The sequence below is a fragment of the Zalophus californianus genome, chromosome 5 (assembly GCF_009762305.2).
Source record: "Zalophus californianus isolate mZalCal1 chromosome 5, mZalCal1.pri.v2, whole genome shotgun sequence".
NCBI lineage: Eukaryota > Metazoa > Chordata > Mammalia > Carnivora > Otariidae > Zalophus > Zalophus californianus.
This window is the reverse complement of record NC_045599.1, coordinates 79702860-79728199: the sequence shown is the minus strand read 5'-3', so window position 1 is coordinate 79728199 and position 25340 is coordinate 79702860. Positions and strand designations below refer to the sequence as shown.

Below are 25340 nucleotides of genomic sequence, written 5' to 3'. Positions count from 1 at the left end.
CACAAATAAATGTCAAATTTTTGCTGTTTTAAATAATACATGGGAGAAGTAAAGGGTGCTATAAAAACCAGGAATTCAGGGGAAACGACACAGATGAGGAGGACTAGCAAAGTTTTAGGCATAGGAAATAGTATTTTCAAAGGTCTTATAGTTGGGGAGAATTTGATGTGACTGAGAAAACAAAAGTCAGTGCATATAGACAGGGGAAACAAGTTAAGTTGGACTGGAAAATGAGATGTGGGGTACACACTGCTAGACCTTGTAGTCTGTGTTAAGGACTCTGGTTGTTTTATTTTGTTTTTCTTTTTTCTTCTTACATTTATTTATTTATTTTTGGACTCTCTACACCCAACATAGAGCTCAAACTCACAACCCCAAGATCAAAAGTTCCACGCTCTTCCAAATAAGCCAGCCAGGTACCTCTATTTTGTTTTTCTTGAGAGCAACAGGAAGCCAATGAAATTTTTTGTAAGAAACTGACATGGAGGCTCAAATTAATTAGAGAGGTGAGTAAAAAGGTGAGTAAAAGTTATTCAGAAAAGTGATATTAGCTTGAAACTGGGTATTGGCACTAAAGAAGGAGAAAAGAGAACAGATTTTAGAGACATTTAAAAGGTAAAATAGGGGTGCCTGGGTGGCTCAGTCGATTAAGCGTTTGACTCTTGATTTCGATACAGGTCATGATATCAGAGTGCTGGGATCGAGCCCCACATCTGGCTCCCCAGTCAGTGCGAGTCTGCTTGTCTCCCTCTCCCTCTGCCCCTGCTCATGTGCTCACTCTCTCTCTCTCTCTCTCTCTCAAATCAATAAATAAATCACAAATAAATAAATAAATAAATGCTCATCTAGACATGCCTGGGAGTGGATTTGAATGGGAGGGAAAGAGGCAATATCAAGGATGATTCCTAGATTATTGGTGTGTGTAACTGAATGCACTCATAGCAGTTGAGACCTAAAACACGAAAAGACCAGGTTTGAAGAAGAAAATGGATTTGTCATTGGACATATTGACCTTAAAAAGCTTTTGAAAAATCTGTAAGTAAATATCAAATGGGAAGTTGGGTCAAAGTTCCTTAATTTAAGAGCAGAGGCCTAGAAATGTAAATTTATGCCACATGTAAGCTGGACTGTAACTGGGCAATGGGTGTGGAGGAAGCTCTTTTTGGGAGAGTAGAAAACAGAAAAGACAAGTGACTGAGCTGTGAAGTGGCTGGCCCAAGAAAGAGCAGCCACGGAGGTTGGAGAAAAACCAGGAGAGTGTTATATCCAGAAGCTGAAAAAGGGGAATGTTTCAAGAAAGAAGTAGTTGACAATGTCTCTAATTAAAACCGATACATTAGCAGTGTTCTCACAGGGATGCCTACAATTCAGTTCTAACATTTGGACATCTACTTCTTCGTGTGTTAATACTCCTAACTTATTTTAAGGAACCCAGTTCCTCCTGGTAGCTCCTCCTACAAGGACTACGACTCTGGATACTCTGGCTTCATGACTCAGGGTCTTCTCAGAGTTCTGTAAACCTCCCACCATACTCACAATCGAAATTCCCCACAGACTCTCTAGTGTTGGCCATCTAACTGCCTTCCAATAAAGAAATGCCTGCCGCAACAGTACACAGAGTCACCACAAAGTTCTCTCACCAGCTCCTTTGGTGATGGTCACAGGGCCTCCGCCAAATTGGGAAACAGGAAAGAACATCAGTGAAAAGGAAAATGAAAAAACAAACAGGGGAGCCTGGCTGGCTCAGTCAGAAGAGTGTGCGACTCTTGATCTCAGGGTCGTGGGTTTGAACCCCACATTGGGTGTAGAGATTACTAAAAAAAATAAACTTGAAAAAAAAGAAAGAAAAAAAACACTAACAACAGCAACAAAAGACAAAGATTTAGAAGGCTGAAGAAAAATGACTTCAGCATACTTGTATAAATGTTACAGTTCTGAGCAAAAATCTAAGTCTTCGGTATTATATATCTGTAATAAAATTAATACTGTGAAAATATAAAATTGTTGTACTCACATTTCTCTCCCAAATAAATCACATTTGGTTCCCCAGAAGCCATTCTGTTATTATGGCTCCAAAGAAGGGAGGCAGGGCTAATGCTAGCTAGGAAAGGGAGAGAATAGGCATAGCAGAATACTCTCCCAGACAGGGGGAGAAAATGAAAGGAAATCTCTGGCCAAGAGGAAGTTAATGTCATAGTCATAGTCATAGTCACAGATGAGATGTCAGAGTTGATACCAATGAAGAGAACTGAGCCCAAGAATTCCCTTCATTTGAAACCCTTTCCACTGCCCAAGGCTATTCATGTAAGACCACTCCTTTTCATATACCCAGATATTATCCTGACAAATAAAAAAGGAAGGAGGAAGGGAAAAAGCCTAATCAAAGTTGGGATGACTGTCTGAACCCAAAGGGAGTGGGATACGCTTCAACTGATACTTTTAAGGTTTTCTTCTCTTACTACTCAGAGGGTCAGGAGCTTAAGAGGCTAAATTCGATCAGTTTTTTAAAAAGTAAAATCTTTATTTTCTTTGCATACTTGAAGAGCAGTGTGTGAATTGTGATTCTGCTACATACATAAGCAAAGAACAATTTGTAAGTTAATGTATCAATTTATTATTTGTACTTTTACTATTTGTTAATGCATTAATAACTGGCATCAGTATGGTATACCATTGCCTGATAAAATTTCCTATGGAAGAGATGTAAAATATGTAAATAAACTTGTAAGGCTCAAGTATATTTATGTACTCATGGCAATGATTTACAGAATTTTTTGACCTGAAAGGTGACTGAATTTTTATTTCATTTACTGCGGTACTTAAAATTGGTACGAACATTTCAAAAAAGCAAAATGGCAATGCATGGTTATGGCTATCAAAGTGTTTATCAAAAACAGCCCTTTTCTCCTTATAATGAACTGAGCTCATACCAGGACATATCACAAAGACCATGTTAATCAAATACACAACTTCTGTCATATGTAAGAGGCTTAAGAAGATGTTTATGACCACAAAGAGGACATTTGGTTGCAAATTGCAGAAGAACAACTCAAACTGGCTTAAACAGAAATGCAGTCTCTCACATAATATGTGGTGTGATGTCATCAAGGACTTTGGTTCTTTCCATCTATCAGTTTTAACATATTTGGTATATTGCCTTTCATCTGTAGGATTCTTTCATCATGATTACATGATGGTTGCAGCAGCTTCCAGTAAGTATCATAGTCTCAGAAACTAATTCCCAAAGGCCAACAGAGGGAAAGTCTCTTACTTCAGTTCCATTTCAAGAGTGAAGCCTTCCCAGAAGCACTTGCTTCCAGCAGAATTCCCTTCACATCTAAATGGCCAGAACTGTATCACATGCGTTCTCTAAACCAATCGTATTAAGGTTAAAGGAATTACCCTGATTGGTTTAGTCTAATCAAGGGTCACTTTCTGGGCTATGGAAGATCAAAAAAGAAAGGGAGAAAAATGTTTGTAGAGTAGGCAACCAATAGGTCCTGACAGAATATATTCCTGAGAACAAAAACCAAAACCCTCATAATTCTAAATTTAACTGGTGGTAGATAATCTTCGGGCAATTGGGTCCATTTCAATGTATTGATCTGCGATGTTCAGAATTTTTGAAATCCTTGCCTTCTTGTCTAGTAAAATAATTATGTCAACTAAATATATGCTCAATTAGACATTTTCTGCTGCATCTCTTAATTAGATGCCAAAATACACTAAGATTTAGGGACCAAGAGTGGATAAACACCAAATTCCCAGTTTGGCAAACCTGATGAGTTTGAGGGAAATAAGAAATGGAAAACCAATTTCATCCTAAGTTTTAAAAAAAGACAATTGTGCCTTCTGAAAAAAAATATGTTTTTTTCTTCAAAAGAAGAGGTACCACAGGCATGGGGTACTTATGTTTAATGATGAAGTCATATATTTAACTATAATGATCAAGGGCAAAGTCATTCTGTCTCTCTCCACCACCCTCACAGTGATTTTGCAACCTATTCATTTTCCTTAGACTTCCAACTCACACAGGAAACATTACAACAGATTTGCATCCTTTGCCTCCAACTTCTAAGAGGAACTATAAAATCAAATATAAAAATATTCTTCGGAACATTCTTTGTTTTTCCTTTGCACGTCATAAACCTCTCTGTTTCAACATTAGGCAGTTAGAACAAAGCTCCTTGTTTGCTAGTCTGTCTCTTGTTATTAGATTGTGTTTTAAAGGCTGAAGCCTTGATTTATTCTTGTTTGCTATCCCAAAGACCACATGGCATAAGAACCGGGTATGTAGTGGATGTTGGTTGAATTTTTTTAAACTACATGACTAATAACCTTTCATAAAGGGCCTATTCCTACAAAAATAGTTCCAGAGCGTGGAGTAATTTTTTCCTTTAAGGATTTCATTTACGCTTTTTTTTAAAAGACTATCAAACCAAATTTATCCCACTGTAATTTTCCAACTTCCATTGAAAGACAATATTAATAATTCAAGAAAAGGAATGACTCTACAAAGGTTGTCTTCTCTTTGTGTCTCAACTCCCAGAGGTGGATACTTATCATATAGTTAATGGAGTTATTCTTACAATGAACCAAATAGCTGTAGAAACTGCAAATGTCCATTTTCCAGATATATTTTTACTTGTCATCAGTTCATTTTACATTAATAAACATAAATAACTGCACTCCATTCAGTACTGGTGTCCTTCTTTAAGCCAGCTTGGAAATTAGGGGAAAACCTAATTCTAAATGAAAGAATAAATTCAATATTTTAAAATCAGTTTCATTTTTTTATTATATTTATTTTTAAAGATTTTATTTATTTATTTGAGAGAAAGAGAGAGTGAGCACGAGCAGGGGGAGGGGCAGAGGGAGAGGGAGAAGCAGACTCCCCTCTTAGTAGAGAGCCAGACGTGGGGCTCAATCCCAGGACCCTAGGATCATAACCTGAGCTGACGGCAGATGCTTAACCGACTGAGCCACCCAGGTGCCCCGATCAGCTTCATTTTTTAATGTTTTCTTAGACTTACACATACATATAAACATATACACATACATACAAACACACAGAGTGCATAATAACAACAATAAAACTAAACAATCCCAAACTGTCATCATTATATAATTAGTTTTCTATATTCAGTAGCCCTTAGTAGATGTTAGGAGAAAATCTGATCTTTTATATCCAGCAGTTACAAAACATAAACTGTATAAACATAATAAACTGAATTTAAGAGTGATCAAATGGCTTATGGGGGAAAGTTTCTTTTTTATTATTATTGTTGAAGTATAATTAACATACAATGTTGTATTAGTTTCAAGCATACAATATATTAGTTCAACAATTCTATACATTTACTCAGTGCTCATCATGGTAAGTGTAGTCATCATCTGTCACATAGAACATTATCACAATATTATTGACCGCATCCTCTATGCTGTACTTTTCACTTCCATGACTTATTTATTTTTATTTTTTACTTTTTTAAAAAGATTTTATTTATTTGAGAGACAGAGAGTACATGAGTAGGGGCCAGGGGAAAGGGCAGAGGGAGAGGGAGAAGCAGATTCCTTGCTGAGCAGGGAGTTCGATGCGGAGCTTGATCCCAAGACCCCAAGATCATGACCTGAGCCGAAGGCAGATGCTTAACCGACGGAGCCACCCATGTGCCCCATGACTTATTTATTTTAAACTGGAAGTTTGTACTTCTTAATCTCCTTTGTCTATTTTGTTCATCCCCCCCTCCCCTCTGGCAACCACCAGTTTGTTCTTTGTATTTAAAAGTCTGTTTGTTTGCTTTGTATTTTAGATTTCCACATATAAGTGAAATGATATGGTATTTATCTTTCTCTGACTTACTTCACTTAGCATAATACCCTCTAGTCCCATCCACCATGTTGTCTCAAAGGGCAAGATCTCATTATTTTTTATGGCTGAGTAATATTCTATTGTGTGTATATGTGTGTGTATATCTTTTTTATTCATTTATCTATCAGTGGACACTTGGGTTGTTTGCATAACCTGGCTATTGTAAAGAAAATATTACAATAAATTTAAGGGTGCATGTATCTTTTCAAACTGTATCCAGAAGATACAGTTTGTCCCTGGCAATCTCTGCTACCAGCCTATCAATGGCGTTAACACAATAACCAACAAACTAAACAACAAACATACCTTGATTCCATATATATTTTGATCCTGGGACATAAAAATAGATAATAATAATTCTCTTCCTTCAGAAGCGTTAAAATCTAATGAAGAAAGCAAAGCCTACTCTTAGTAAAGAGTGATGATGACTTGATCCTAATAGAACCCGTCCAGGGGCAGGGAGGAGGGCCATCTGGCTGGGCTTAACATTTGGAGGGCCTTTTCTCCTAGAAAGATTATGCAGAGAGAGAGACAGACAGACAGACAGACAGACAGACAAGACTGAAAAAAGAGGGCATTTATCTTACAAGTTTCAATTTGTCCACCACTTGTAATTCACAGACTTAACATATTTTATAAATCTTGTCATTTTCTTGTGAATGGCACTGTACCATTTCTATAATAAGAGTATTAATTTGCTGTATTTAACATTAAAATATATCAGTCAAGCTTCCTTTAGGAAACAGAAGGCAAAACAAAGGGGACAAATGAGGAAAATGTCACCAAGGAACCAAAAACAAAGCTGTGGGCCAGGTTAAAGGAAGCATGTGGGTAACGTTGAACCTCTAGGGATTTACAAAGTAGCAAGCTGCTACCACTTAAAGACACGGGAGGCAAGAAGAGGACCAGGTGTCAAAATCAGAAACTGCTTTAGCCTTAAGAGAGAACTGGAGTTACGGCAGAGGGAGAGAAACGTGGTCACAGTCAACCTGCTGCCCAACAGAGAAAGAGCCAAGGAAATAAATTCCCCTGACCTCCTCTTCCTGCTTTCCAGGCTTCTGTCAGTTCCTCCCACTGACTAGAGCCAACTGGAAGGCAGAGAGCAAGGGAGCCTACGGACGGCACCCACAAAGGTCAGTCTCCTGTGGAGCAGAGTAGGCTGGAGAAGAGTGGAAAGTACATCTGAAGAGACCAATGGTGAATACCCAGCCTGTAGGATACATCCCTCCTTTTACACTCCTGGTTTGGCATTTCTTAATATCTCAAAAATGATCAAACAGAAACCACAAAAACAGAGGAAGAGACCTAGACTTCTCTCAGCATCTGAGAGACCCTGAACAGAGAAGCTGAGTCGCTGTGTATGAAGGGAAGAATTCAGACAAAGTCAAGTCAGAGGAAGACCCTCAAAGCTGTAAAATTAGTTTGACCAAAACCTCGAGGTGGGACTAAGTGTGGTAGAAGCAGAGACAGTGTGGTGACTGGATAAATAGGCACAGACGTGACATTTTCGGGAGTTCTGAGAAAGGAAGTGGGATAAAGTGAATGAAGTCAGGTAATGAAAGTGAAAGGGCCTGGGAGACAAGGTGAATTTCGATTTGATCTGTTTAGACGTGATATTACGGCAAGTGAGTGAGGTGTGGGGCATTAAATCATGAGTGCAGTCCTTTAGGAAGAACATGTTGATGGAACTGAGAAGCAAAGAGGATCCAATGGGAAGGGGCAGACAGTGGAGTCTGGAAACAAACCAGAAGTCTCTAAGAGGAGAGTGGCAGTGAAATCTGTCCATTCATCCAGCCATACGTCCCATATGTCCATCTATCCCACAAATATATACGGAGTCTACTATGGCCAGACAAGGGTGAGCAGAGCAGGCGTGCTTCCTGCCCTCACACAGGCCACAGCCTGGTGATGAAACAGAGGCATGAGGAGAGTAACGACACGAACAAGTGTAAAACTGAAGCTGTGAAGCATCTCCTAAAAAAGGCATGGGGAGCTCTGAGAGCTAGGACAGCTCTCTGAAAGACGGCGTGGGGGCGAAGGAGGGATGGAGGGCATGGGAGGTGGTCAGGAAAAGCTCCTCTGAAAGAATGATGATCAGATTGCGATACGGAGGCTGCAAGCTGGGAAGGCATTACCCAAGGCAAACGGCAAACGGAGGGAGAAGCAAGCACGGCAGGAACACAGCAAGGGCAAAGACTGAACTGGGAACGCAGGAAGCACGGGGAAGGAAAGAAAACCAGTATCACTGCGACAGAGAGGAAAAGGGACAAATCTGGAAGACATTTCAAAGGAAGAAATGAAAATAACTGTAAACATCTAGAATTTAGACATTAAGAAGGTAAAATACTCTAATGCTGTTCCAACCATTTTAACCAAAGAGAGGACATGTTTAACCGGCTCATCAATCTATGCTCTGTGCCTTGACCAAAGAACCCAATGAATAAATATCTCTTCTCAACAAATATTTACCAGGCACTCTGCACGGCACTGGGAATAGAGCCTTCACTAGACAGACAATCTTTATTACATCATATGAGTCATCAGCCAACCTGCTTTCCTACATGTACCCAAGAGCAGAAGAAATAGATGGGCACAGATTCAAGGAAGATTTATTAATCAACAAATATTCACTGAGTACCTTCTATGTGTAAGACACGATACAAAACAATGAAAAAAAAATACCTAGTCTGCAGGACAGGTACAAGCTGGCTTCTTTTAAATATAGATTGTGATGTCTGTTCAGCATGAACAGAAAGTGACAAAAATATGCACTATGATGAATAAGATGCAGTCACTGGTTTCAGAGACCCTTTAGTGGGAGAGATTTAAAACATGAGAATGAATCACTGCAAGTGACAATACAATAGGTCTATAAGAATGACAGAAAGTATTATGGCACTCACATCAGATCAGTTTGAGGGAAGGGGGTAGGTTCATGGGAAAATGTATGTACTCTGTAACTTAATAGGGTATGATTCCAATAGGTGAAGATGCATGGCAAAGAAATTCTAACAGGCAGAAAGAATAACATCAGTTCGAGGGCATCTACTGGTAGGAATGACAAACAGGCTCCATATGGTAGAAAATGGGAAAGTCAGGAAGGAGCAATGCAGGGAATAAGAGCTAAACGGGCACAGATGGGGACCATAGGGCAGGGAATTTAAGAACCAGAATATGGACTAGGAAACACATTTACTTAGAATGAGGAGTTACTGAAGATTTCTGAGTAAGAGAACAGCATTATCAGAGAGGATAGTTAAGAAAATTATACGGACTGGGGCACCTCGGTGGCTCAGTTGGTTGTCTGCCTTCGGCTCAGGTCATGATCCCAGGATTCTGGGATTGAGCCCTACATCAGGCTCCCTGCTGGGTGGGGAGCCTGCTTCTCCCTCTCCCACTCCCCCTGCTGGTGCTTGCGCTCTCTCTCTCTCTCTCTCTAAGAAATGAATCAAATCTTTAAAAAAAATTATATGGACTGAAAAAATCATAAGATAATAGTTAAAAGCACAGGATCTGAAGCCAGCCTGCCTGAGTCAAGAGTCCCAGACTCCCTCACAGCTACGACTTGCCATCAAAAGGAACAAACTACCGATAAACACAATGTCACAGATGAATCTCAAATGTCTCACGCTAAGTGAAAGAAGCCAGAGACCAAAGACTACATACTGTTGTGATTACATTTACATGTAAATCTAAAAAAGGCCAAACCTTAGTGACAGACAGATCTGTAGCTGCCAGAGGATGGGGATGGGAAGGAATGGGAGGGAGCACAAATGGGCGCAAGGGAATGTTTGGGGGTGATGAAAATGTTCTTTACCATGACTTGGGGCAATTACACAACTGCATATGTTTGTCAGCATTCATTGATTTGTACACTTTATTTTTTTTTAAGGATTTTATTTATTCATTTGACAGAAAGAGACACAGCGAGAGAGAGAACACAAGCAGGGGGAGCGGGAGAGGGAGAAGCAGGCTTCCGGCTGAGCAGGGAGCCCGATGTGGGGCTTGATCCCAGGACCCTAGGATCATGACCTGAGCTGAAAGCAGACACCCAATGACTGAGCCACCCAGGCGCCCTGATTTGTACACTTTAAATCGGTGAATTTTTAGTAAGTAAATTATATCTCAAATAAGCTGATAAAGATAAAAAAAATCATGCAAGTGTAAAAAGTTACATAACAGTTGAAATAAAAATGTGAAGCTGAAGAATATTTCCTACATATTAAGAGCATGGCAGCAGGGGACTCACAAGCAGGGTATGTGTGATCAATACAGAGGCATAAAAAATATAGCAGTCACTGTGTGTGTGTGTGTGTGTGTGTGTGTGTGTGTGTGTGTGTGTGTGTGTGTGTGTGTGTGTGTGTGTGTTTGGCAGTATTGGGGAGGAGCAGGGAATATTCTTAGTACGAAGGTAACTTCCTTCTCTTCTGAAAAAAATTTATTCAATTAATCTTTATTGGACATTTGGCATTGTTTTAGGCCCAGGGGATACAAGAGTGAACAAGACAGACAGGTCTTTTCTTTCAAGGAACTTAATTTCTTGACAATACATCTAGAGAAAGGCAGAAGGGGGATAATGCTTCAACGAATGGACATGAAACGGAGATCTGTTCCTTGAGTGATGACTGCACAGATGGAATTCAGACTTCTGCCCCCGACCCACAGAAGTAATTTTGTAAAGAACGGCTAGGTATCAAGGCAATTTTATTCACTGCAATATGCAGTAGGTTAGGTATATTATAATCACTGCTGTATACTGCTGTCACAATGGTTACAGAGGATTATTTTATAAAAGCCTGGGGGAGAAATGGTCTGGCAGACTGATATTTAGAAAAGAAAGAATTGGAAAAATCATTTCAATTTTGTTTACATTTCAAAATTACTTACGGTTTTCATATATGTCTGAATTAATTCTATTAATATATACATGATGATATCTTTGGATTTCACTAGTAGATTTGAACATACCTCAAAGAAAAAAATAAATGTCAGCCGATGATTTCCTAATCTCACTACCACAATAAAGTGACAAGAACATTCTTTAATTAATGTTCTCCTTCCTAAGAGAGTATGTCAGAGGTTGGCATATTTCAGTTCTCTATAAAGTTCTTAACTACAATAAATAGGTTCCGGAAGGTTTACTTTTTTTAAAAGCAAGGGCACTACCTTGGATTCATGTATTTGTAAACTTCTTTTGGACAACTGACATTTTTGAATCTTGGGGAACACATGTGGAGGAAGGCATGCAAGTGGAAATAAATGATACTCAGTCTTCCGATAAACCTGGAGTCTCTCACGAGCGGCAGACTTGAAAGCATTAAAAGAGTGCTAGATTTGGCTTTTATTTGCTTCAGTGGTGCTTCAAATCTCTTTGGCTATTGTAGAAGGTTTTCAGGGCATCACAAACCCAAGTGAAAAGGGAATATTGTAGGCAGTAACTATACGAAATACCTTGTTTATCTCAACTGACTCCTGCCATAATTGATTGAGGGACCAAAAGTCCCCTTAACACTGAACAGCCGTGGGCTTCTAGACCCAAGCTCACTGTGCTGATTAAATAAATGATAGGTAAAGATAGAACAGAATATACCTCTGGCAGAGTCAAAGAATTCATGTTGAGCAAGATATATTTTTTCCCTCAGCTCTGAGCTATTTAGGGCAGGAACTTAATTTCCTCACCCCTGAGCACAGTTTTTTTTTTTTTTTTCCATTTTGTATTATGGAGTGGTTATGACAGCAGAAAAGCAATAGAGAGACTATTTGTTAACTTCTAAACTTATTTGACCCCACTACAGTCACCTCTGTAATACTTGCATTTACCCAGGCTACCAATCTATCTTCCTGCTTACAGCTCCTGGGTCTGCCTTTGAAGTCTGAGGCAAGTGAATGAAACCACAACAGTAAAATATCTGTGAATACTGCCTTAGCATTTATGAAAAATACATTAAGGAGATAAAATTAATATTTTAATGTGTCCAAAATGGGGAAGCTAAATATTATAACTAATAATGTTATAGAAAGTGAGGTAAACAGATAATTTGTATTTTCATGGCAAAATGCTCATTCGGTTGAAAGCAAATGATTTAACCATAGTTCAGTACAGCCTACCACATGCAATAATTTTGATTTCCACAAAGAGCGAAAGCTGAAATATTTTAGTGGTATTTTCCAGCTTGTATTTAACTTGATGTCAGTTTTTGTTGAGAGTTTATTGTTTTGTTTTGGGTTCTATTTCCCAATTAAAACCTGTAAAAATAATCAAGTAAGTCTTTTTCAGTTATATATAAAATTATTAGATAAGGATGTTAAAGTGTTAACTGTGTGCACATCTGTGATCTCTGAAAGGAAATACTCCAATCTCTCAGAAACATCCTTTGCCCTTTGTAAATCGATGTTGCCATGGCAAATGTTTTCATTTAGTAGTGGATTACTGAGGGTGGGAGTACGACACAATGTACTGCAGAAACGTGCTGGCTATTTTTATATACCTTCCTCTTTAAAAATGCACTGAGGTTTGTTGGATGAGGTGACTTTTGCATGCAAAGACAAAGCTATTCCTTTAATGTGTACCTCAGATTTGTCCCTTTATATATGATTAAGTAGAATACATTATCTGTGAAAAGCAATCGGTGCCTGGAAAGAGTGTGTTCTGCACTTTTGCTTAAAGAATGCAACATTCACATGGAATGGTTCCAAATGCTCCTCTTGAATAGGGTTATTGAAATATTAATTCAGACTACATAAATCTGAAAATAAGTGAAACAAAGAGGATTTTTTCTGGTGGCTAATAAGTGCAAATAGAATCACTTTTCTTGCTAATGTGGAAAGATATGCATGGTTGCCTTCCACAAATATCTTCAGACCAACTAAAATAGAAGAATGCCCCCCTACAAATTTGGCTCTATTTGTTTCTAAACGTGTACCAATTTCCTAAATTCTTCAATTAATCAGGCTCTCTTAATAGCACTGTTGCAAAGCAGAGGAAAAGGAATTAAAAATTTATCAATTAGAAGCATTGTGTGGAAAACCCCTCTAGAGATTTCTAGAACATTAGGGTTTATATCAGAAAGGTAGATCTCTTTTTTTGTTGTTTTGTATTCTTTTTGTTGGATACTGCTTATTTATTTCCTTATTAATTTTTAACAATTACAAAGTAATAAATGATCTTTTTTTAAATGATCTTTTTAATAACAAAACAACTTTGATAAAAAATCTGCTGTCATTCTCGTTCATTGCTACTTCTCCAAGGGACCTGTGTTTCTAGCTTAATGTGCCTCCTTCTAACTTCCTCCATGCCTGTACAAAAATATATAACCAGACACACACCTACATAGGGATTTTATTATTTATTTTTATGAAGATGGGATCTCACTCTGCATCTGACTATAGTTTGCTTCTCTCACTTAACACAAAATGACAATACTTCCAGGGCAACACACGTAGACCAATCTCAGTCTTTCACTTACTGCATAATATTCTATAGAATGATATCCCACAACGTTTGTCAGATGGAGCACAGACGCTAGGATTAAAGGGTGTGAGGAGACCAGTTAGGAGAGCTACTGTAGTAATTCAGGAAAGAGAGAACAGTGCCTGGACCAGAGTGGGAAAGATGGGTGTGGTGAGAAAGGACTGGATTCTGGATATATTTGGAAGGGAGAACCAATAGGAGTTGCTGAAATATTGTCCATGGGGTGTGAGAAAGAGAAACCAGGAAAGACTCCAGTGTATTAGGCCTAGAGGAACCATATGACACAGGGACGGCTATTCACTGAGATGGAGAAGACTGAAAAACAATAAACTCCTGTGTATGACCATTTAACTCATGAAAACTAAACAGGTAACTAAGGAACAAAGATCAAAGCGCTGTTCACCTCACATCAGTATTTTTATTCTTCATGTTCTGTAAGTCAGAAGACAAAGTTCATGAGATGTCAAAGGTTAAATCCACTTATTAGCCTAACTGACATATGCAAGGATGGTTTCCGATCAGGGATTGGGAGACTACAGCGAATGGGTGGCTGCCCGTTATAGTAAATAAAATTTTTTCCTGGAACATAGCCAAGCCATTCATTTACATATTGTCTAGGGCTGCTTTCTAACTCTGGCAGTTACGACTGGGACCGTACGGCTGGCAAGCTGAAAATATTTACAATCGGACACTTTAAGAAATAATTTGCTAATCTCTTAGATTTAGAGAGGGATAAGTCAAAATGGTGTTAAACTGAATGAGGCTGATTACAAGGTGTCTTTTAACAGCCAGGTGATCAGAAATACCTCATCAGAACTCAGATTAACAACATTTCCTTCTGGATGGACATGAAAAAATATAGGATGGAACCTGTGATCTATATTTAGTTTGTAAAACAAAAGGAGGCTTTTATTTTATAACACTTGTGTAATAAAAAAAATATGTGTGTGTACACACACATATAAAATATATAGAGAAACATTCTCTGGAAAATACCTATAAACATTAACAGGTTTGCAGCACAGAATTATGAAGTAAACAGTTTCAGATTCAAATAAACCTGTATTTAAAACCGTGTTCTTTTATTTACTGGCTATTTGGCTATCGACAGGTTATTTAATCTCCCTGAATTTCAATATCTCATATAAAAAATGGGAATACTAGTACCTTAAACACAAAGTTTTTATGAGAATTAATAAGCAATGCTTGTAAAGTGCCTAATACAATGTTGTTACATATTGAGTACTCAGTAAATATATTTCCTACTTTAAAAAATTTATTAGAAAAAAACAAAACAAAAAGAACTCTAAATCTTTTTTTTGGACTTCCCTTTTTATTTTTTTATTATGTTCAGTTAGCCAGCATATAGTACATCATAAGTTTTTGTTGTAGTGTTCGATTCATTAGTTTTGTATAATACCCAGTGCTCAACCCAACTCGTGCCCTCCTTAATACCCATAAGAACTCTAAATCTTATTGAGAAAATAGGTGATCATAAGGGAGTCTCTTGGACTGTAATTACTTTTTATTTTACTTTATTTATTTTATTTTAATTCAATTAACTAACATATAGTGCATTAGTAGTTTCAGAGGTAGAGATCAGTGATTCATCAGTTGCATAGAACACCCAGTGCTCATTCCATCAAGTGCCCTCCTTAATGCCCACCACCCAGTTACCTCATCCCCCCTGTAGTTACTTTTTAAAATATTTTCTTCAAGTATCAGGTTGATATAAAAATATCAAAAAATAATCAAAAATAAAAAGTCCCCTTTCTGTTTCTCATTTTCAATAAAGAAAGAAAAAAAAAATTGGTTGATGTGTATTTGCAGCTCTGAACCCAGATTTGTGATGCAGATTAATGTTTTGATTATTCTCACAGGGGAAAACACTGTTAATAGCTCAATCATATCTTCCCTAAGTGGACATCACATATGTTTTAGTAAAAATACAGAGGAAGTGTCATGATTTAAACATAAACAATTAGCAATGAACTACATGTGACTTTAATTTGCAGTTTATAAGATCCATTTAATGTTTCTGTATTCTGTTTAATTCACATAATTGAGCCTTGCTGATGAATCGAGGGGTGAAATATACAAACAAATAGAACCAGGGAATGGGACATGTAGCATCTTAACACCAATCCCGAACTTTTAAAAAAGCAAGTGGGAAAAACAATTTAATGTGAGGGAGCTAATAAGTAAACAAAACAAGGGTCTGGTGACTGTTCTTTCTAATAATCACTGAATTTCTTTGCTATTGGTTTCTGCATAATGGAGAATGGATAATATTACTTCCTTGGTTTGGAGAAGGGGAAGGGCATAGCATTTTAATCTCTTTTGTTGCTCTTTCTCTAAATCTTGGAATTTTATATACATTGCCTAAGTCTTTCTGAATAAAAAAGCAAATACTAGTCCAGAACTAGGATATTTTTCAACTTTCCTCCTTCAGTAGCAAGAACACCATGCTCCTTTAATTGTGTGTGTGTGTGTGCGCGTGTGTGTGTGAAGGGAGAAAAAACTAAAAAATTAAGAACTAAGAAACACTAAAAGCCATGACTCATGTTCATTTTAAGACAATGATTTAATGCGATCAACCTTTACCCATGATCTATTTTTTCTAGCAACAGAAATGTGTTGGTACCGGACCGGCTACCGGAGCCCCTACCTGTCTTTCACACTCATGGTCTCACAATTCTTCTTAACATTTTCTAGGCAGCAATTCTCAATCAAATGGACTTGCCTCAAAAAGCAACCCCATTTGCCATGCTTGTCCTATTGTACAGACTGAATTAGAAGAGGATGAAGATGAAGCGGTAGACAGGTCAGAGGACTAGAGAAGGTAGGATAGGACACGGCCACTGACCACATACAGGGGGTCAGGGAGCTTATGGGGGTTCCAGATACACAAACTCTAGAGTCAGGTAGAGATCTACTCTGGGCATTTCCCAGCAATCACCCAGCTGCCTTGGGAAGAGCTCGAATCCATTCTCCCCAACAAGTATAGCAGACAACCTACCGATGGTGCCCAGAAGACTGCTAGTGCCCACAGATTAAGTTTCTCCCCTTACACAATAGGGCTTAATCTGAAAGTCAAACTAGTCTTGCAGTGGGATATGGGGTATCTGCCTTCCTTTTATTCTCATGCTCAAAAAAACCTCACAATTTTTATTTTTAAAAAATGCAAATACTATTACATACTAATAACTAGAGAGAAGGAGACAAGCAAATCACAACCCCCAAAGAACTAAACACCATTCCAGTAAAGCCCCATTTGCAGAGGAGGTGTCCTTGATAATTCCGTCCTGAATTTTAAGCACTGGTTTGGATTCCTTTTCTTTTTTTCCCCCATAATGATTAAATTAAAAATATATAGATTTAACATATTATAATATCCCCCAAATTAGCCATAAGCTACATTTTGTACAACTGACTACATGAAAAAATCTGATTTAGTAAGCATTTTGAACTTAAAATTAAGGCAGAACAGTGCCTCTGCATTTACCTTGCATAGTACTTCTGATAAATAGATATCCTAAGCAAATGCTGCTTATAAGTGAAGTTATGATAGCAGCCTGATCTTTTAAACAGGTGCAGTAAGAAAAGCATGTGAAAGCTGGGTTCTTCTTACATGTTTCTATGCATAGTGAAAGCAAGGGGAATCTCTTCCTTTTTATGTCTGAGAATGAAAATTTAAAATATATTAGTAAACATTTTCTAATGGTTGTTCAATATTTTGAGAAAAAAACAAAGAGAAACACTGTGGGAAGCTTTTGAGAAAATGTCATAGGAGTACTTTGTTCATCCTGGTTATATTTCAATGCTACCTTCTTCCCGGGTTATTGTAAAATAAGTGATAACTTAAGACTCTAAGGTTTTCAACTTGCTGTTCAGAGATATCTGATGTGATTTTTAAACTCAGAATTGTTCCATTTCCTGGTGTTCCTGGCGATAGACATTTGTATTCAGGAACACAGGGGAAGGCAGCTTTCTGATTTCAAAGCATAACCTGTGACTCTTCAAAAGACAACTACAGAATGAGACAAGAATCTGCAAGAGGTTCAAAAAGGAAAAGGTGCATTCCTTTATAGTTCTCAAAATGCTCCCAAAATAAGGGAGGAAAGTGACCACATTAATGACAGCCTAACATATCCTAATGGAAAGACATTCCATTATTACATGATTTAAAGTTATTACGTTCAACGTAAATATTTAATTCTATAAAATTGTATCTTTTACAAATTAGTTTACATTAGTAAGTCCTTAAACCAAGACTGCAGAGGAACCAAGGGATACAAATAACAAATAAATAAAATGCTATATAAACCTAGGATTTGAAAAGACTTACGTTAGGTAAGAGTTATTTTTTTTTTAAGATTTTATTTATTTATTTGACAGAGAAAGAGATAATGAGAGCAGGAACACAAGCAGGCAGACTGGGAGAGGGAGAAGCAGGCTTCCCGCTGAGCAGGGAGCCCGATGTGGGGTTTGATCCCAAGACCCGGGGATCATGACCTGGGCCAAAGGCAGACACAAATGACTAAGCCACCCAGGCGCCCCAAGAGTGATTTTTTTTTTTAAATAAGTAAGGCCAATGTACAAAGTTCCTAGCAAAGTAAAGAAATCCAGGCTAATTTCAAACTAATATTTAAAAAAAATTAAGGCTTCATACTGATGAAACGGCTTTTGACACCTTCTTTTCTAAGCAGTATGAAAGATATATAAGAACTCTGAGAAAAGCATATCCATTCTCAATGTTCCTTCATTTTCTGATGATGAGGGCCATTTTTTTTAAAGGTTTTTATTTATTTATTTGGCAGAGAGATACAGAGAGAGAACAAGTAGGCAGAGAGGCAGGCAGAGGGAGAGGGAGAAGCAGGCTCCCCGCCGGGCAGGGAGCCCGACGCGCGGCTCGATCCCAGGACCCTGGGATTATGACCTGAGCCGAAGGCAGCCGCTTAACCGACTGAGCCACCCAGATGCCCCATGATGAGGGCCATTTTTAATAGAAATTACTAAGGAATGAGCACACGGCAAGACTGAGTTCCCCGCTTACTTTCTCTGGGTTTCTCTTACCCAGGTTCACACTTTCTATTTTTCTTCATTTGGCTAACTTTCCTCTCTGTCAAAATTATTACAACGTCTCACCTTCTCCAGGAAGTTATTTCTGAAAACATAAAGGCTGGCAATTTCTTTCTCATCTTAAGACTCATTCACATTTCCTTCAACACACAAAATAACAATAACGATACGAATTCACATTTTACTAGAACTTATCACGTGCAGGGCAACTGAACGTGTCACTGGGATAACCTTGCTCAGTCCTCAAAACAGTCCCGGGTAGGTACAAGTATTATTCTGTCCACAGATGAAGGAGCAGGCCTAGCTGGTTAAAAACCACAAATGAGTTGACATTGCAGGAGCTAAAACGAGAAGGCTCTCAACCTGGCCCTGAAGCCCATATGACCCACTAGATTTGGCTTAGACTTAGACAACAGACTTTAGTAAAATCATCGTAATTATGTCTCATTTATTTTATTTTAAAATCAAACGTCCATGGGACAGTTAACACACCAAAGTGATGGTAGCACCTTATTATGACCAGGAACTGGCAGTTTATTGAATTGCTTTGTTGTTGATATGAACTGGTGACAGCAAAAGCCCACAGGGTCTTTCGTGAAAAAGGGAGTCAAATGAAGAAGAAAAAGTGCTAAGAGAAGAGCCTCAAGATACCACCACTCCTCGGCTTTGCTGAATTTGAAGCCTGTGCCATCAGACACCAGATTTTGCTTACTTTACCCCTACTCTAGGCTACTTAGCTGCTTACTCTTCTCCCTACCTTCCCAAAGTCTGAGAAAACACTAATTAAGGAAAAATTTATGAAAGAGGACAGAAATTATTTTTTAAAATTTCAAGTCACAGAAGACAGTAAGCTTACGTTGAATATAAAATTGATATTGCAATAGATAATTAAACTACCTTCCCCAGACTCTCCAGAGCTGGTTTAATGAGAGCAATTTTTAAAGGCTGCTCTGAAGTCTATGATATGGCAGAAAGGACGGCAACTCAGAAGCCTGACATGACTGGATATTCTTTGCTAAGATACTAATTTAGACCTGTACTCCACCAGCAAAATTAGTAATTGAACTGTGTCTGTAGTATAGCTAAGTTCTCCCCACCTCTGTTCTGCATCTGCTTGTTTCTCTATTCAGGCCTACCCAACAAACTCAAGTTTCCCAAGGAAAGGACTCAGAGCAGATTCACTGATGTATCTTGTTATTGCCAAAACTTAAGATGTGTGTTATAAAAAAAATTGTTGAGTGAATATATCTCTTTAGTCAACGTAGTCTGCCTCAATTACCAGCTCAGTTCCTTCTTTTTTTAAATTTTGTTGCTCTTCGGAGCACCTAGGTGGCTCATTTGGTTAAGCGTTTTCCTTTGGCTCTGGTCATGATTTCAGGGTCCTGGCATCGAGCCTGGCATAGGGTTCCCTACTCAGCTGGAAGCCTGCTTTGTCCCTCTCCCTCTGCCACTTCCCCTGCTTGTGCTCTCTCTCTCAAATAAATAAGATCTTTAAAATAAATAAATAAGTAAATTAAATAAATTTTGTTGCTCTTCTTGATCTTCCACTATTAAAAAAAAAAGATTTTAGGGGCGCCTGGGTGGCTCAGTTGGTTAAGCGACTGCCTTCGGCTCAGGTCATGATCCTGGAGTCCTGGGATCGAGTCCCGCATCAGACTTCCTGCTCAGCAGGGAGTTTGCTTCTCCCTCTGACCCTCTTCCCTCTCGTGCTTTCTCTCATTCTCTCTCTCAAAAAATAAATAAAATCTTTAAAAATAAATTTAAAAAAAAGATTTTAACTCCTCATTGGCTTTCCTTGCTTTTATGTTTCCTTACTCCTGGTTTTCTTACCAGATTTTTAAAAATTAATCTTTTATTTCTTTTTAAAGGCCCATTAATTCATTTGAGAGAGAGTGTGTGTGTGAGTGAGGGGAGGGGCAGAGGGAGAAGAGGAAGCAGACTCCCCACTGAGCAGGGAGCCCCCCCATGACGCTCCATCTAAGGACCCTGAGATCATGACCTGAGATGAAATCAAGAGTTGGATGCTCAACTGACTGAGCCACCCAAACACCCCTTTCTAAGATTTTTTAAATGTTCTGTTCTTCCTATTGTACTTATTCTTTCTTTTGCCCTTTATTTTTGTCCTTGATCATTCTATTCCCTTATTTTGGGGGAGGGAGGGTTGGAGGAAAACCAACTCTTTTTCTTTCCTTCTATCTTTTACTTCTTTCCTCTAGTATGTTTCATTTTTCTTTTCTAGCCTTGTAATCTCTGTTCCTCTTAAGGATCTATGTTAAATTTAGTTTCATCTGCATTTTGCGAAAAGAATACTTTCTTTACCAAAAGTCCTCACACTACCACAGCTCTGCGTCTTCCTCACCAAGAACCCCAAGTTCAGGAGGGAAATGGGTTTCCGTGTCCATCTCTTTCTGGCTATCCTTAGTAGGGAGTGTAACTATCATTTCTCATGAAGGTTTACGAGGTATAGGTTGGCCAGATCAAATCAGTAAATACTCGTGGCATTTATGTGATGGGGGTAAGTGGAAGAAACAGTTAACAACCAGTTCTGAGCTGACGAGGCACAACAACAGAATCACTTACCCAGTTAGGTAGTTTTAGTCACAAGTCTGAGACCCGGTTGAAAAAAAAGCCTAACATAACTGAAAACCCCCTAAGTAGCCAAGAACATCCGTTCTTCCAGGGTCTCTGCGCTGCCTTCTATGCTATTAGTTTGATCGTAAGCATGGCTGCCCTCATGAACGCAGCAGACCTGAGGACTATGTGCCCTGTGCTCACATGCAACAGAAAAACACATTCCCAGCGAAAGTCCTAAGATTTAATTGAACTGGTCTAGGTCACACACCTTCTTCTGAACCAATTAGTGTGGAAGGGGAGGGGGAGGGCAGTGATTTGCTACTCCTCATCCATGTGTTCCACTTCTAGATCCTGGCTAGAAAGCTTGTGGAAACCACACGGTTTAAAGAGAAGGAGCAATGAGGAACTGTCTGCTGGGAAGGCGACCAGCGAGTGTCCACTGCATGAGGCAAAACTGCATGCAGATGGGGGAAAGGAACAAGCGGTAACTTCCTATATGGTCTTTTTGCCATGGAGTTATTTTGATAATTATAAATTATAAAAAAGAGTAAACATATTTTATCTTATGAAAATTGAGCTTCTCTACATTTTTTTTTATAATCAATTCTTCTAGGAAGTCTTTCCGAGAATATTGACCCCAACAGTTACCTGTTATTATTGCTGTTAAATTAAATACTACCGTAAAATAATGAGAAGAAAAAATAACAGACTGATAATGAACCTTGACAAATGATTATTTGAGGAAATATTAATATTCCTGTGGGAAAAGAGTGCTTAAAGACCAATTAGCAGATTTTTTAAAAAAGGTAATATAAAGTCAGTTTTAATATAAAGCAAATATAGGTGAAAAAAATCACTTTTAAAAAGTGAGAAGAAGCACACTTCACAAGTGAGCAACTGTCACTGGTCTCTCCTATTCCCAATCTCATTACACGTCTTCTGACTAAATACTAAATCAAGACCTTATGGAATTAAAGGCCAGGACACTAACAACTAAATGTACAGACAAGTCATCTGCCTGGTCATTTGGGAACAGGCAGGGGACGGCGGTGCGGGTCTTTTTGACAATAGTAAAGTAGATACCTAGATCATACACAGGTTTTCACATAAATGAAAGTCAATTTTAGTCCCCTCCAAAAAGGACCATGTGTATTTTCCTAGAGCATCTGAATGTCAATTCCAAAGGAACTCTCCCCAGTAAGTAGAATACTTTTATTTTCTCAATACTTTAAAAAAAAAATAGAATGCTATCTGCAACAATGAGTCATCAGCCACTGCAGCTCTACAACACCCTGGTCTTGCCCTGTCTCTGCAGCCCTTCAAAAGGAGAAGACTATCTTTTAATGACACACATAAATCCCTGCAGTGCCTGGCTGCAAAGCATAATTAATTCTGGCCTTTTTATGCTTAATGAAACACCTTGCACACATGACAGCAGTGAGTTTGAGCATCTTCTAAAATAGGGAAAGCCCTAGCAACAACCTAGTTCTACTCAAAATGCTCTGTAGGTCACATTTGTATGAGCTCTGCCATCATTTCTTCAAGATATATCTTATAACAAGCAAATCACACCAAAGAAAACTCATAATCAACCACCTGTATGAACAGTTTTCTTATGTTTTAAAGGTGTGCAATGTTTTGCAAATTCTTGGCAGTACACACATGCTTTTATTTCTCAATTTGTGGCTGCGACAGAAGGGTATTTTAAAAAAGTAATTTCTCAGATGCAGCTGTTCAATATCATTTCCCTTTATTAGAATAATTTTTCATATTTTAATACATACTTACATGCTGCAATACAGAGGCTATTAGTCCACTGAGAATTTCAAAACATAAATTTCCAAGGTTCCATTTCAAAACACAAATAACAATATGAGCAAATTTTTTAAAAAGAAATTTAACTGAAAGATTTTCTTTGAAAGATTTACTCTTCTTTATAATATTCAATTATTCTGGCCCTACCCAAGGAGTCCTGAAAGCACATGCCTACTTTCAAAGAAGTTACTACTGCTGTGAATTCCTTGCTTCAATTATAGATAATATACAGAACAAGGAATCATGAAATCTAAAATTTCTCTCACCTGTTTAGGTGTAACTCCAGGCATGTGAATATCCAATGCAAAATCTGATGAATCAATAGGAATTACTGGTCTGGTGGTACCAAGACATTCATTGGAAAATGATCTGGTACTTTCTTTAAACCTTAAAAAAGAAGAGCATTTCAATATCCTTGAACATAATGGAATCTTAACTCAACATGAGAAGGAAAAAAAGAAAAAAAGAATTCTAAGATCTTAAGATAAAAGATTATTGATTTAGATCCAAAGACAACTCTAAAAGATATAATGACTAAATAATGTTCTAAAACATCAGAATTGCATTTAATAGTCTAGGAGCAACATATGCCCCACTTGGAAACAAAATATCATCAAAGCAAGTGAGCAGGCTACATTTAAAACTCCATTCAATAAAAGCTTGTCATAATATATACTTATTCTATTTAGTGAAAATACAATATTAATAAATGAGAAATTAACACAGGCATGTCAGTTTTCTAATAGTATAAACATTAACTATAACCCAGTAAAATTTTTATAACTATTTTGTGAGTGTCCAGTATCACTAGCCAGAAACAAAACACCAACAATATTGTTAGTAGGCAGAGCTGTTTGGGGGGGGAAAGACTGCTATGTGAATTACAAATGTACAAGTGCATGAATATTTAATATGGTAATTATGAGGAGTGTATATACAGCTCGGTGTTTTCTCCTGAGCTATTACAGTCCATGATCTGCTTCTCCCCACCACTTATCTATCTTGATAGTTTATTCTTTGAGCTGTTTTAAACAAGAAGGCATTCAAGTCTAAAGGACTTTACTGTATATCTCCCCAAGAGGGAGTGATTAGTATTGGAAATCACAACTTCTAATTGGAGGTTTGAAAGCCAATGCAGCTTGATTACAATACAGTGGGCTTTTTCTGTAAGGAGGACTTCACAACAAGTTACTGTGCTAAAATCCCAAGTCCTTTCAACAGAGTAAATCAATATTGCATATCTCTACAACACTCTGGGTCGTAAAAGTGGTTACATTTTCAACAGCATGCACAGGAGCTATCCAAACAACATTCCGCCTGCTTTTAAAAAAACAAACACCCACCTCTTAAAGACAGAAAGTGGGCTTCTGAAACCCAGACAGCTGCTTGGAAAAACAAGGAGGAGAACTAGCAGGCTCGGAACGCCAGCCATGTCCTCGCCGCTCCGGCCCCGCCGGGAGAGGACCCGGCAGCGCAGACCTGGGCTGGGGCCGGCGGTCGGGCAGCGGCGCCGCCAGCAGCCGCTACTTCATGGCTCGGGCGCGACGGGCGTCCTGCGGCGGCCACACACCATCTGCGTGCGAGAGCGGCGAGCTGGACGAGGCGAGTGTCTGGATCACCAGCCGCAGGCAGAAACCCGTGCGAAGGCGGGACTTTCGTCCAGTCCGCAAGCGGAAGCTTTCCGCCCTCCAGAGCTCCTTTCTGCCCTGGTGCTGGGGCTAGACGCGCGGGATCCTTATCACTCAGGCATGACAGGGACTGTGAGGGCTATCACACAAACCCGCGTCAGTCATCATTCGGAACCTGCAAAAATAGAAGCAGATAATGGATGACTAACACATTACAGCATTTGTCCTCAGCAAATCCCAACTGAGATTCTTTAATACATTAGTAGTTTTCACAAGCTTGAGCCCAAGCCTGGGGAAAATGCTGGTCTGTTGGTCTCCCTCACCCATGACCAGCCCCCAGGATCTCACAGACCCTCATAGCCCCTGTTCTGCCCTTTGCTCTTCCTTCCTCCATCACACCTGCTTTTCCTTTCCTGATTCTTCCCTCCTTCTCCCTTTCATCCACCCAACTCTCTGGATTTCTTCTCCTTACTGCCTGTATCACTCCCTTTGGTCATCAAAAAATGCACTTAATACCTCCGCTGAATGTAAACAAAGTTATTCACACAAATGACAAAGGTACAAGAAAAGGGAGAAAAAAAAAAAAAACTAAGAGAGGCAGAGACAAAAAGCACTTGGATACAACAGTAATCAAATAGAAAAAGACTTTGAGAACAAAGGCATGTTTATATCCGTGCAACAGTGCTACCAATTTAAGGAGAAAGATATCCCCTCAAGAAGGATCACTGAAAAAGTAATCTCTGAAGTTCTCAGGATAATTTTAAAGCAAATAAAAAAACTACAGTTAATATGATATATGAAATGAAAATGCCCATTTAAAAATCCTGTATCGTATACACAAAGTAATAATCTTTTACTTATAAGGCAATGCCTCCCAAAAGATACTCTTTCCTGAATA

General features: G+C 38.5%; 1 protein-coding gene across 21 annotated transcripts in view; it reads right to left on the bottom strand.

The window, feature by feature from the left end:
• PAM (peptidylglycine alpha-amidating monooxygenase) overlaps positions 1-24288 on the bottom strand; it is a 149576-nt gene extending 125288 nt beyond the window's left edge. For all 21 annotated transcript variants that reach the window (XM_027605757.2, XM_027605758.2, XM_027605759.2 and 18 more), the window contains exons 1-2: positions 24158-24288; positions 23081-23201 (exon numbers count right to left, since the gene is read on the bottom strand). In XM_027605757.2, the coding sequence (XP_027461558.1) occupies positions 23081-23201; positions 24158-24246 (210 nt within the window). In that variant the 5' untranslated portion in view covers positions 24247-24288. The remainder of the gene's footprint in view (positions 1-23080; positions 23202-24157) is intronic.
• Positions 24289-25340: the final 1052 nt, after the last annotated feature.